Source organism: Sinohyriopsis cumingii, chromosome 11, assembly GCF_028554795.1.
Source record: "Sinohyriopsis cumingii isolate HCF-2022 chromosome 11, ASM2855479v2, whole genome shotgun sequence".
NCBI classification, from domain to species: domain Eukaryota; kingdom Metazoa; phylum Mollusca; class Bivalvia; order Unionida; family Unionidae; genus Sinohyriopsis; species Sinohyriopsis cumingii.
Genome location: NC_142971.1, coordinates 39,251,108 through 39,265,596, shown reverse-complemented (window position 1 = coordinate 39,265,596; position 14,489 = coordinate 39,251,108). Strand labels below are relative to the sequence as shown.

Here is a 14,489-nt window from a genome sequence, read left to right as displayed (position 1 = left end):
CCACTACCGGTGTTATTCTAAGATAAACAATAAATTTCAAGATACAAAATAGTTTCTGTTATTCATTACAATATTTTTTTTAACAGCTAGGTAATATATTATATCGTATGTACTCTCTTATGAGTCCAACTGAAAACTGCACAGGCCCTGATCTACTGTCACATATTGCACTGGCAGATCTGGATCTGTGCAGTTCCTTAAGAGTAAACAGTAGAACAAACAACATAGGCCTTGACCTGCAGGTGCTTTATATGAGATGGCAGATCAGGATTTTTGTTGTTTGCAGTTTGACTCAATCTTTACAATCTAATGCCCCAGCTGGATAGAAATGGAGTGGTTCTTGGGCTTTGTCTTTCTCCAGATGAATAAAATATCTACATAAAACTATACTTTTATTTGCTTTTGTGTTATTAGTATATTTTATGTTTATGTAATGAAAGATATATCTTAATGTGCTATTTTTGTCTGTGCTTACTTCTAAAAATGATGATAGTATAATATTTTATAGATAAAAAGTCCTTTAGTTGCAAAAAATGTCACTCTGTTCCAAAAAGTGCCTAACATCAAATGTGTTCCTCTTGAACATTTCTCAATCAAGCACTTTTCAGCTGAATTTTCTTCATCATTTCTCTCTTAAATGAGGTAAAAGTGAGTGAGAAAGTCACTGATTTGACCAGTCAGAAAATTCAACATCTACCTCAGGATAAATTTAAATAATCACTGAAAATCTTGCCCCACAAATTCAGATAATAAAAATTATTAAATAAAATAGTTATATCTCACTCCAACCCACAAAGGAGATAAACCTATAGACAAGCAAAATTACTGTAAATGATACCACATGTTGAATAATCCCCTATTTACTGTAAATCATACCACATGCTGAATAATCCCCTATTTACTGCAAATCATACCACATGTTGAATAATCCCCAATGTAAATAACTCAAATTTGGGTGCAGAAACCACTTTTCTTCTGTCAGACATACAGACCCAGACCTCTGATCTTCTGACCCAAAATCAATCAGTTTTTCCTAAGCCTAAGAATAAGCCTCCATATCTGTGATATATAACTAATAGTATTGTGAAGAAGCCATTTTTCAGCTTTCTCTCAGTGACATTAACCTTTGACATTTTGACCTTAAATTCAATATGAATCTTCTTTACTTCAAGCACAAGCCATGTACAAATTTTGGTCCTGGCATGATATGTATAATTAATGTCATTGTGTCAAACCATTTATATTTCTTCAGTGAACATTTTCTTGACCTTTTGACCAGTCTTCTTTAGCCTAAATCATACTCAAAGTCTTGTAGATCATGGAGAAATGAAGCTATGGTGCAGAATCCATTGTACTGGTTTAATCACAGTAACCTCGACCCTTGACCTTTCAATACCAAAATCAATAAGGTTCTTCCTTACCAAAAGTGCAAACTGTCCACAAAGTTTGGCAACTGTAGATGACACTATGTTTCTTCTTTCAGTCAGTGACCTTGACCTATGACTCCAAAATCAAGTGGTTTTTTTTTTAAAACCGCACGCATATCATCCACAAATCTGGTAACTGTAGATGCTCAAAACCTTAAGTTACTGTGTGGGAAATTTTCTTGTTTCTCTCACCACGACCTTGAATTTTGACCCTGGAATCAATAGGGTTTATCCTAAAGCCAAGTGCAAGCCATCCACAACATTTGGTAATTATAGATTGTGGAGAACTTGAGTTATTCTACTGAAATTAAATTGGATGAACACCACAGCAGAATACACTACCATATGGCAGGCACTTATGAAAAAACGTACATAATTCTGCTGAAAATAGTGCAAGTAAATTGAGTTACATACATGCATAACTTCCAACAATATGTGCAAAGTTTCACAGTAATCCACTAAAAACTGCCACAGCAGCATTCATACTGGACATTAGATTAGCATCTATGTATTTAGGGCCAGCTAAACACCATAAAAAGCCCCTTAGTGAAAACCCCATGATCATCCATTCAGGAGCAGCAATAACAAGATGTTCAAGATATGGTGGCCATATTGGGCATCCAATCAGCACTATTTTCATTGGGACCAACTAGACTTGGGATCAATGTGTGTGTGTAACGTTTCATGTCAGTCCTTGTGGCAATTTCATGGCAACTACCCAAAGATTAGAAAAAGTGACAATAACAAGTGTGCCTAACAGATGGAAAGACAACAGACAAAATAAATTCTTCAAGTAAATGACTACTAGAGGTAACAATAGTCCCTTGAAGGCAATGATGGTTTACTCTCTGAAAAGAATTTCCTGGAACTCACACTAAAAACTATTTATTCTCTTTAACTACAGAGTGCTGAAATCATCTCATTTTCTTGAGTGATAGCTGCTGTAGCAGCCATAGTGATGCAAGATTGGTACAATTTTCATTTTGGACAAACTCAATTCCATTAGAAGAGTTCTGATGAAAAACCCATGTCAATTTAACCATCCTTAAAAAGAATTAGTCCATACTGGATGTCTGCAGGAACCATTTCTTTTAGGACAACAAGGGATATGTTAAGAAGCGTTTTGGTGAACATCAGTTCTGGAGGAGCAGCTATAACAAGTTTTGTAAGAAGGCAACCATGGTGGCCATATTGAATATCATTTTCATTTAGAACTGTGTGCGTATGATTTGGATTTTTAATGTAGCTTTAACAATATTTCAGTTATTTCACTATGATGTCTGCAGTGTAGTAGTTTTATAGTGATGTCTAGCACTGGGGTATCATGCCAAGACACACAGCATTATGTCCTACCCAGTCACATTATCCTGACACAAGGCCTGACCAGTCCTTACAGTACCCTCTTAATGCTGAGCATCAAGCATGGCAGCAGTTAGTACAAGACTTACCAGATGGCTGCAATGGTGGCTTTAATGAATGTTAACTCAGCACCATTTTCATTTAAGACCAACTAGAAATCATTAAAAGTCTTCTGGTAAAAAAACCCACGCTGATGTTATCAATTATCCAAGAGTAGTAATAACAAGATTTTCAAGATGTCCACCATGGTGGCAGTAATGGAGGTTTATTTGGCACCCTTTTCATTTTGGACGAAAACGTAATGTCAATATAACTTTCTGTTAGATGGAATAGGATCAGCACCAATTTTATTTCTGTCCAACAAGACATCTTAAGAAGTCTTTCAATGAAAACACATCTTGATATACAGTTCATTCTGGAGAAATAGTGATAACAAGATTTTCAATATGATGGCTGTGGTGGCCATATTGGATGCCTGAGCTGCACCATTTTCATTTATGTCTAACTAGACCTTGGGATGAATGTGTGCATCATAATCTGCCAAGTATTTTAGGAGGAGTAGCAATAACAAAACTAACTGACAGACAGACAGACAGACCATTCCATAGGCTCTTCTGGTCTATGACTAGTTGAATTAAGAACAAACTGTAACCACAAATGATACTGAAAATAAATATGGAAATGGAACAAATCATACACCTCATACCTTGCTGTGTCTAACCTTTGGTGAAATATAATAACAAAACTACATCAAATTCATTAATATTAGGATATGTCATAATAAATAATTTACACTGGTCCTACATTATACACGTCACCCAGATATTAGGTTAAGGGAGATAACTGCAAAAAAGAGGGGCTTTGCAACTTATTGCACAATTTTTCTATTTGTCCAAGTTTTATGGTATTTTTAACAAAAAGCCAAGATATTTCATTTATATGTAAATACTCAGTTTATACGACTTATATTTTCCATATACTATTTTGCATAAAATTTTAAATGATTTCTCTTCATGTTGTATTCCATCTATATTACACAATTCTTGCCTTCTTTCTTGTTTCAATTTGTGTTCAAGTTTATTAAGGTGAATATATCTGAAATCTGTTAAACATCTACATTTTGCAGAAAAAGACAGAATAATGAAAAGAGGAAGATTAAAACTGATGCAATTTAGAGACTAGGGGTGAAACGATTCATCAAAATATTGATATCGTACACATATCCGATACAAGAGACAGAGAATCTATACAAAATGATACTTACAATATGCATGTTGTATTAGTCATCAGCAGTCATGAATAATTATTATTAGTTGCCTTGTTATTCTGTAAAATTATAATCCATCTGAAACAGCATTTGCAGTCATAGATACTTATATTTATTAGTAAAAACAAAAAAAGATTATTTGAGAATACCCACTCACCATATACAACTTAACACAAAGTAACATGGTTTGTAATCTGCCCCCCCCCCCCATTTCATGCTAATTATCTGAACCCAGAAGTATGTTCAGCATATACTATACATTCCAAACATTTTCCATATGTATAACAAAGTACTTTACTCATCACTTAATAACCACAATCACGGCAGTTTATACTTAGAATTGTATCTTGACTTTTTTGGTTGATTTGAAAGCTACTTTACCGGTGTGATGCATGTTAAAATAAGTTACAATGAAATCTCATTTGTGGTTATTACTTGTTCTGCTCCAGGTTAAACAATAACCACCAATCAGAAATCAATGTAGCTTATTCTCTGCATGACAAACAGGAAGTATTGGCAGAGCAACAGAGAGACTTCACAGGAAAGTCATTAGATATGTCAAGTATTTAAGCGGAGAAGCTGTCAGGGTGTGCCATTGCGTGAATCATGCAAAATTTGTACGAATATGTGTGCTTGGAGGTGTGTGCTTAGAGAACAGTGAAACGCAAAAACTCCCACAAATTCATTGAAAGTCCCATATATGAAAGTGTGCTCAGTGAAGCATACAATTTTTATTTAATCATTCTTGTTGAGACATCTGTTTTTCGGGTAGAAACTGTTCCATATCTGGGTTCTTCAAGCACGACATGAATGACTGGGATTAGATTTAAATTTGAGAAAAACAATGTGCCCAGGAATAAAAATTATGGCATAGTTTTAACCATTCATGAAGAAAGTTTTACAAATGTGTGTTTAAAATACAGGCTACCTAGAAAACCCAAAATGTAAAATTCCCGGTGTGGTTCATTACAATTTCGTTTGGCAAATACTTTGCTGCTGATAGTGACAATGACAACAATTTTTAAAGTTATGAAGTATATCATATTATTGGAGCTGGCAAAGTGTTAATGGAGACACAAGTGAGTTATTTTGAGCAAGAAATGGTGTTAAATACTAGTCGGATGTACAAGCTTGTTAGAAAAACAAATAGACGGTATGACTCTTTTATTAGTAGCTCAAAATTAAATATACAAAGAGCAAAATACTGAACCTAATTAAAATACACAAGATTTAAAAGTATAATGCAATTTTCATTTGTTTAAATTGATTTTGCCCTGCGCATCATATGCTACCAAACCATATACATGTATCCATATCAGGATTAAGATACACTGAATAAAATAAGGGTTAAAAAATGATATTGATACAAAGAAATGGAGCAGATTGTCTGAGAATTAATTAACAGATTAATGCTTATATCACTAGTGGTGACATCTGTCAAAGATGTTGATTTCAGCTGAGCTATAAGAAAGTAGACCAGGATGAAAGAGAGACAGATTTTGAAGTTTAGATAAATATTGACTTATGACCATTTCTTCCTCCCCTACTTTTTTTCTTTAATAACGGGGTAGGTCTCCCTTAAGATAAAATCCTGTCATCATCTCTCCTTAAAGTGTACATGGGAAACAAATTTGGAATTTCTCTTTTTTATGCAGAGATATTAAACCAGTGAACGAAGGTGCTGATGGAGTAAATGAAATTAGCACATAATGAGCGATGGGGCAGATTTCAAACTGTTCAAGTTTATCACCTCTGTTTAAGTTAAAAGAAAATTTTAGAATAGGACTGGGTGTAGTCAATAGTTTTCCTTCTTTGCTATCAGATACAAGTACCCGTGACTGCAGCAGTCTTTTGCATATGCAGGAAATAAAATGTGATATATTTTGTTGGCATTCAACCTTTTTCCCATGCCTGGATTTGTTCTAGGTGAGATTTTCTATGCACGAGGAAATTGCATTATTTTTTTATGTTCTGAAGATAACATCATAATGTCTTCCAAGTGTAACTGAGACATGAAACTGGTAATAATATGTTTTCAAATCATTCATGTTGTGAAAAACATAGAGAGTTAATGGAGCCACCATAAAACTCACTGCAACCAACAGGTGGTCTGTTTGAAAGTATTGTTGATATCTTCTCATCAATGAGAATTGTATATAAATATATGATAACTATATGTCTATCTACTATATGTCTATCTGTAGTCTGCATACTAGAAATACAACCAAGAATGTCAACATACATGAAAGAGCACCACCTACCTTCCAAAGATGGAAAGACCATCAAGTTCATATGGGTATCAATATGTATTGCATTGCAGGCTGCGTATCATGAATCGTATCAATACGCAGCACAGGTGTATCATTTCACCCTTAATAAAGACCCACAAAAATTAGAAAGCATCTTAAAGCTATGTAACCTTCCTGTCAATTATTATTATTATCATTATTATTATTATTAAGCTGAAGAGAACAAATTTCAATTTACAGTTATCTAATTTAGTTGCTATCAACTTGATTGTAATTATCCTATGATAAACATCTTTGATGACATGCTCATTCAGCCACTTTAGAAAATTTTGGTCAAATTCCTTTTCAGAAAGCTTATTTCCAATAGTAACCCTGTCCTAGAAATTTGTAGTCAATGTACTCACCCACCTACCCACCCACCCTGACTTTCACAAAATGTCAGCTAATTAGATAATACTGTGTAACATGGTGTCTTTCTACCTTTTTCAGCCACTTGTCTCGACAGTGTAACACTGATGGAAGCATTGATTCATAAAACAGGCAATATCCCTGCCAAAAAAATAAAGAAGTTATAATTAAATATGGATTAAGGTTATAAAAGTCTTTAAGTTAATTAAAAGTGTAAAGATTCTCTCTGCTGAACAAAAGAAACACAAGTACCAGGAATAGACCATCATAAGTCTCTCCCCCTCAAATTTTTTTAATAGTCCTCTGTGCAGAAATTAGCTGGTCATGGCCAACTCTTGAGATTATTGGCCAAAGGGTCTTACTGACCTGGACCTTTGGTAACGTTAGTCAGCCTTGAACTTTAATATGCAGAAACCATTATTTCTTAATAGACACTGACCTTAACCTCTGACCTACAGACTCATAAATCTATAGATTGCTTTATTATCCATATGTACAAGCCATCCAAAACGTTCAGTGGAGGAACTTACTCAAAAATAAAAGTTTTCCAGTGAAACCCATTTACTCGGAAGCCACAATGACGCTAAGCTCTGTCATTCTGACCCCAAATCAAAAGGCCTCTTCAAGACCATAGGTGCATAGGTGCAAAACCTTCCACAAGTTGTGATACAGGGTTTGTAGTCTAGAATAAAAGTTAATATGCAAAAATCATTTGTTTTTCTCTCACAGGGACAAATACCCACTGCTTATTAACTGCAAATGGAGGAAAACTTATTAACTGCAAATGGAGGAAAACTTAAGTTATTGTGCAGAAAAAAAATGTCAGCATCCTTGACCTTTGACCCCAAAATGTATCAACTGGCAGAGTTATGTGCCACAGCACTGCAGAATTTAAGTTATCCTGCAGAATAGGAAAGGTTAATGGACAGATGGAAGATGGACAATTAAGGTCAAAACAATATGCTATGAAAAAATGGCAAACATATAATAAAAATATATGTATGTGTGTATAGCTCTAGTTTCATAAATAAGACTAGTTTAGGGTGCATTCAGTAAGATGACTGTCTAAAGAATATTCTTGCAGACAAGTACAATCATTTCAAATATGCATTAAAATATTCAAAACGTCCCAATAGCACAGTTTGTAGTGAATGAATGTGCCATAATATAGCATGCATTGTGCGTACATCTGGATAAATAGGTATGATTTTGCCAGGTTTAAAAGTGTATATAATGTACACCAATGTGTGCAACCAGAATTGGCTGCTGATGATTGCAACTTTTAATGAATAGGTGACATCAGCCCATAACCCGAAAATCAATATCATTATGGATGAGGGGCTGATTTAACAGCCTACACAGACCATGATCTGATGGTACATAATGCACAGGCAAATCAGAGTCTTTATCATTTGTTCAAGTGATAACTGATCTTTCTTTCTTTTCTCTGTTACATGTAACATGCTCTTTCAATGATTTCATCAATATTTTTTACCTCTCTTTTCTGCTGCTAATAATTAAATGTTTTAATGGATTAAATCTAATCAACTAAGAATACATTATAACAAGCAATGCACTGTGAAGAAATGCAATGACCTCAGTGACCCTGAAATGACCCTGACCCTGAGTCATTAAATTAGTCTTTCTAAGACAATAAAGCTGGGTGGGGGAATGATGTTTTATCCATTAGTACTTAACATACACATTCATATAAGTTGATCCAATAGCAAACTGCACAGATCCAGATCTGCCATTGCAGGGTCTACGCAGTTTATTAGGAGTAATCAGAAGAAATAAAAACCATGGACTCTGATCTGCACTGCACTGTGCAATGGCACATCAGAGTGTATGTTGCTTGTGGACCTGGCTTAAAAACAAGTATAGTTGGTAAAAGTAATCTTTGATTTATTTAAAAGAATGCTTAATGCAACAAATACTGTGAATTCATTTATTTTCATTAGTATTAATTTTCATTATTTTTTTTTTTAAATGACATTTTCACTGATACTTAATTTTGTAGATTGGGGAAGGTGTCCTTTTTCTAAATGAAAGGATTACTGTTCATTAAGGCTTTACCTTCATGGTTTTTTGTAGCATTTGTGAAACCACAAAATTCACCTAAATTTGACAGTCAATGCAAAACAGTGAGCTCACAGTAAAATATGTTAGAGTCCCTAGCACAAGTTCATCAAATGTGTTCTCATCCTTATCATCAACATTATCATCTTACCATCCACTCACTGACTATCACATCTAATTCCTCTGGAAATTCCACATCCTGTAATGAACAAGATAATCTATAAATCAAGGTAGTTGGAGAAACTTCATGCTCTTTAAGACATTAACCCCAGCGACAACTTAACAGGGCAGGAGGTAGTAGCCTACTGCCGAGCTCTGTAGCATCATGGTCATGTATGATACACTAACATGGGTGGTATTATAGAAAGGTAGACAGATGTAGCTCTACAATGATACCAAATAATCTGGAATATCTAGTTGCACTACAAAATACAGATAAAAAACCTCATTTTTTGGATCTGACTTTTTTCTACCCAAAATTTGCCCGTGGTCGTTGTCCGATTTTGTGTCAGGATTTTAGGCTTTTTGGTCTCAGATGTAAGGCAAACCAGTATGAACTGCAAACAGACAGATAAGCCTTTGCAAACAGTAGGATAAGAAGGGCATTTGGAATAAAGAGTGCTCTCGATACAAAAATAATGGCTCTGTTTAGAAAAAAAAGAAAGAAAAATAAGGAACTCCAACTTTTAACCTTCTGCTCATGCGCAAGTCAAACAGCCAATGAAAAATGATGTTTCTAACACAACTAGGCAGTATGTTAATGAAAGATCACCGGGGATTTGGTGTTTTCTGATGTATTCAGAAATAGCTTTCAAAATGTGTTTCCTACTCGATTTTCAGGTAAAAATGACAAAAACCTCCAGGGGTTAATGTGTTAACACATTAACCCCTAGCGACGACTTTATGGGGCAGGAGGTAGTAGCCTACTGCCGAGCTCTGTAGCGTCATGGTCATGCATGATACACTAAAGTGGGTGGTATTAAAGAAAGGTAGACAGATAAAGCTCTACAATGATACCAAATAATCTGGAATATCTAGTTGCACTACAAAATACAGATAGAAAAACCTCAATTTTTGGACCCGACTTTTTTTAACCCAAAATTTGCTCATGGTCGGAATCTGATTTTGTGTATGGATTTTAGACTTTTTGGTCTCAGATCTAAGGCAAACTGGTATGAACTGCAAACAGACAAATGAGCCTTTGCAAAAAGTAGGATAAGATGGGCATTTGGAATAAAGAGTGGTCTCCATGCAAAAATAATGGCTCCGTTTAGCAAAAAAAGAAGTCCAATTTTTACCCTTCTGCTCGTGCGCGAGGCAAATAGCCAATGAAAAACGATGTTTCTAACACAACTAGGCAGTTATTGAAAGATGACCGGGGATTTGGTGTTTTCGAGTCTATTCAGAAATAGCTTTCAAAATGCGTTTCCTACTCGATTTTCAGGAAAAAATGACAAAAAGCTCCAGGGGTTAATGTGTTAAACAGTCCATTTTGGTGACGTCACAAAATTTGAGTATTCATTGCATATTTAATCACTTGTGCATCGACACTGCACATAAAGTACAAATTTAGCAATTCCTTAACCCCTAGCAATGACTTTACTGGGCAGGAGGTAGTAGCCTACTACCGAGCTCTGTAGCATCATGGTCATGCATGATACACTAACGTGGGTGGTATTATAGAAAGGTTGACAGATGTAGCTCTACAATGATACCAAATAATCTGGAATATCTAGTTGCACTACAAAATACAGGTAAAAAAAACTTATTTTTTGGACCCGACGTTTTTCTACCCAAATTCGCCCGTGGTTGGAATCCGATTCTGTGTCAGGATTTTAGACATTTTGGTCTCAGATCTAAGGCAAACCAGTATGAACTGCAAACAGACAGATGAACCTTTGCAAAAAGTAGGATAAGATGGGCATTTGGAATAAAGAGTGGTCTCGATACAAAAATAATGGCTCCGTTTAGCAAAAAAAAAAACAAAAAAACCCCCATACAACTTTTACCCGTCTGCTCATAGGCGAGTCAAATAGGCAATGAAAAATGTTAATGAAAGATCACCGGGGATTTGGTGTTTTTGGATCTATTCAGAAATAGCTTTCAAAATGTGTTTCCTACTCGATTTTTAGGCAAAAATGACAAAAACCTCCAGGAGTTAATGTGTTAAGTGCTGATCTTGTCAAATCTTTGACACAGTTTTCGACTCAGTCACTAATTTATCTGTCATAGTTTTATGAACCAAGTAACACTATAATAAAGTCACAGCTGGTCTAATTTTTTTAATAGTTTTTGGACTAAATTGACTATATCTAAGTCATAGTAATTCATTTTTTAAATAGCTTTTGTACTCAATTAGACTATACTTAAGTCATAGCAATTAATCTGTCAAAGTTTTTGGACACAATTAGACTATAATTAAATCATAACAATTAATCTGTCATTGCATTTGGACTCAACCAGAAGATAAACCAGTATTCTTACTTTAAAATGGAATGGGGGGCCCCCAAGTGGCCGAGTGGTCTAAAGCGCTCTCTGTTACGGATCACTACCATCTCACCTCTGTCTGCATAGGTTCGAGTCTCGGATTTGGCCAACGTGGGTATGCCAGAAAGCTTGCCAGAAGCTTCTAAAGGGTCGGTGGTTCTTTCCGGGGATCTCCTGCGTTCTTCCTCCACCACTAATACTGGCCACCATGTATAACCTATTGTGTGCTGAAAAATAGCATTAAACCCAACAACAATTAAAATGGAATTTACCCACATTATCCATGATGCCTGATCAAACCCCTGAAAAGTGGGCTAGTCAAGCACCTACTGGGTCACCGGAAAGAAGAAGATCTGCAGGAGAGGTTGCAACTGCCTAGAGCTGACCACCTCTCTCCTTTGTCAAGAAGTTGTCTAAAGACTTCCTCTCTTGGACCCTGCAACTGCCTTATCTAGTGAAAGACTGACAGGAAGAAGTTTTACCTGGGCTGCTCATTTGTCTGCTGATGACCCTTTCTGAAGAACTTGTGAGGAGTTTCCCACAGTTGGTCAGGGTGTATGCATTTCTTGACTGGTTTTGATGACTGGGAGTCATGTATAGGCAATGGTGTTGGTGGTCCCTCAAATCCTCAAATCCTACAGTGAGGTTAAGACCTCAAAAAGTATATCTGCCGCCAGAGGTGCAGCTCATAAAATGTTCTTGCTGTGGTCCAGAATGACTTTAGATGTCTCAAAGGCAGCATTCCTGTGGAGGTGGAGAAGCTCTGCAGAGATTGTCATTGCAGTGGAAAGTGCATGCCTTGATGTTATTGCCACAGCCTCCAGTAAGCACTGAAATGCTGCACATGGTACTTATCACTAAAGCTCAGGCCGTGAACTCAAAAAGCTTCCAAGACTTTGACTGAGAGACATGCACAGGTCCGAGCTCATATGCCCACTTGAGATGCGATGGAGTCCAAAGTGGGGGTCTTAAGGGCAGAGCAAATAGCTGCAGTAACAGACCAATGGCAAGAGCACAGAAAATGGCAAATGAGATAACTGATCCCTTCTCAACAGTAACTGCTCTCCTCTCAACAGTCTTGAATGAGAGTGGTGGATCACATTTTTTTCTGGACAAGGCAGCCAGTGATGGAATAGGTACCCTGCTTGTGATGTCTGCTATTCAATCAAACCAAGTCGAGGACATTCATGATATCATGGGATGTGGGGTGGGTTAGTGAGAACAAGCAATCCCAACCCAACTCCCCTTCCGTATGCATACAGATTGGATGCTAACACTGAGACAAAGGGGGTACTAACCCGATCCCTGTTTCCAGACTGACAATCAATGCCCTGTGTATGGTTGTTTGAAAGGCATGGCATGGTGACTGGTAACCAGCACTCGAAGAATAGTGACTGGTAACTGACTGGTTCACCATTCAAAGATCATTCTGGCAATCAAAATGCTGCTCTTTCTTGTCAATGGGAATGTGTGACTCACATCGATCCCTGGCACTATGCTTATATTGAAAGGGCAATGCTCATTCCTGCTGGGAAGGCATAACTCACTATTATTTCATTTTCTTTAACCTTAATAATGAACAATTCAAATAATGTGTGTGTGTGTGTGTGTGTGTGTGTGTGTGTGTGTGATTAGGATTTTTAATGTAGCTTTAACAATTTTTCAGTCATATTGCTATGATATCTGCAGTATGGCAGTTTATAGTGATGTCTAGCAATGAGGCATCATGTAGCATGATGTCCCACCCAGCCACATTATCCTGACATCAGTCCGACCAGTCCTAACACTAACATATTCATGCTGAGTGTCTAGCAAGGCAGCTGTTAGAACCATTTTTGTAAGTCTTTGGTATGACTCGGCTGGGGTTCGAACCCATGACCTCCCACTTCCGAGGCAGATGCTCTAACCACTAGGCCACCTGAGTGGTCTTCAAATAATGGAATGTTCATGAACTGTTCAAGAACCAATATTCTATAACAATTCTCGAACTTTAAGCTTTGCCACACATGAAGTATTTTTAGATTTTAGTTCTTCTGCCCTGCTTTTAGTTCTGTAGTCTGCTTACAGCTTTCAGTTATATTTGATTCTTATCCACTATTCTCATTTGTTTCCCTGTATATACTGTCAGTTGTTCATAAATGATCTGTCTTGTGATAAACATAAATGATCAATCTCATGATAAACATAAACGATCAGTCTTGTGATAAACATAAATGATCTGTCTTATGATAAACATAAATAATCTGTCTTGTGATAAACATAAATGATCAATCTCATGATAAACAGAAAACGATCTGTCTTGTGATAAACATAAACGATCAGTCTTGTGATAAACATAAATGATCTGTATTATGATAAACATAAATGACCTGTCTTGTGATAAACATAAATGATCAATCTCATGATAAACATAAACGATCAATCTCATGATAAACATAAAACGATCAGGCTTGTGATAAACATAAACGATCAGTCTTGTGATAAACATAAATGATCTGTCTTGTGATAAACATAAATTATCAGTCACGTGATAAACATAAATGATGAGTCTTGTGACAAACATAAATTATCAGTCACGTGACAAACATAAATGATCTGTCTTGTGACAAACATAAATGATCTGTCCTGTGACAAACATAAATGATCTGTCTTGTGATAAACATAAATGATCTGTCTTGTGACAAACATAAATGATCAGTCTTGCAATAAACATAAATGATCAATCTCGTGATAAACATAAATGATCAGTCTTGCAATATAAACATAAATGACCAATCTTGTGATAAACATAAATGATCAGTCTTGCGATAAACATAAATGATCAATCTCATGATAAACATAAATGAGCTGTCTTGTGATAAACATAAATGATCTGTCTTGTAATAAACAAATCATGAGTCTTGTGATAAACATAAATTATCAGTCTTGTGACAAACATAAATGATCAGTCTCGTGATAAACATAAATGATCTGTCTTGTGACAAACGTAAATTATCAGTCTTGTGACAAACATAAATGATCAGTCTCATGATAAACATAAATGATCTGTCTTGTGATAAACAAATCATCAGTCTTATGATAAACATAAATCATCTGTCTTGTGATAAACATAAATGATCTGTATTGTGATAAACAAATCATCAGTCCTGTGATAAACGTAAATTATCAGTCTTGTTACAAACATAAATGATCAGTCTTGTGATAAACATAAAT

General features: G+C 35.8%; 1 protein-coding gene across 4 annotated transcripts in view; it reads right to left on the bottom strand.

Annotated features, from left to right (window-relative positions):
- LOC149787959 (protein arginine N-methyltransferase 6-like) overlaps positions 1 to 14,489 on the bottom strand; it is a 137,463-nt gene that overhangs the window by 22,402 nt on the left and 100,572 nt on the right. For 3 of the 4 annotated variants that reach the window (XM_089974231.1, XM_089974229.1, XM_089974227.1), the window contains exons 6-7: positions 8,941 to 8,988; positions 6,783 to 6,851 (exon numbers count right to left, since the gene is read on the bottom strand). In XM_089974231.1, the coding sequence (XP_089830357.1) occupies positions 6,783 to 6,851; positions 8,941 to 8,988 (117 nt within the window). The remainder of the gene's footprint in view (positions 1 to 6,782; positions 6,852 to 8,940; positions 8,989 to 14,489) is intronic. The other variant, XM_089974228.1, reaches the window with a different exon arrangement.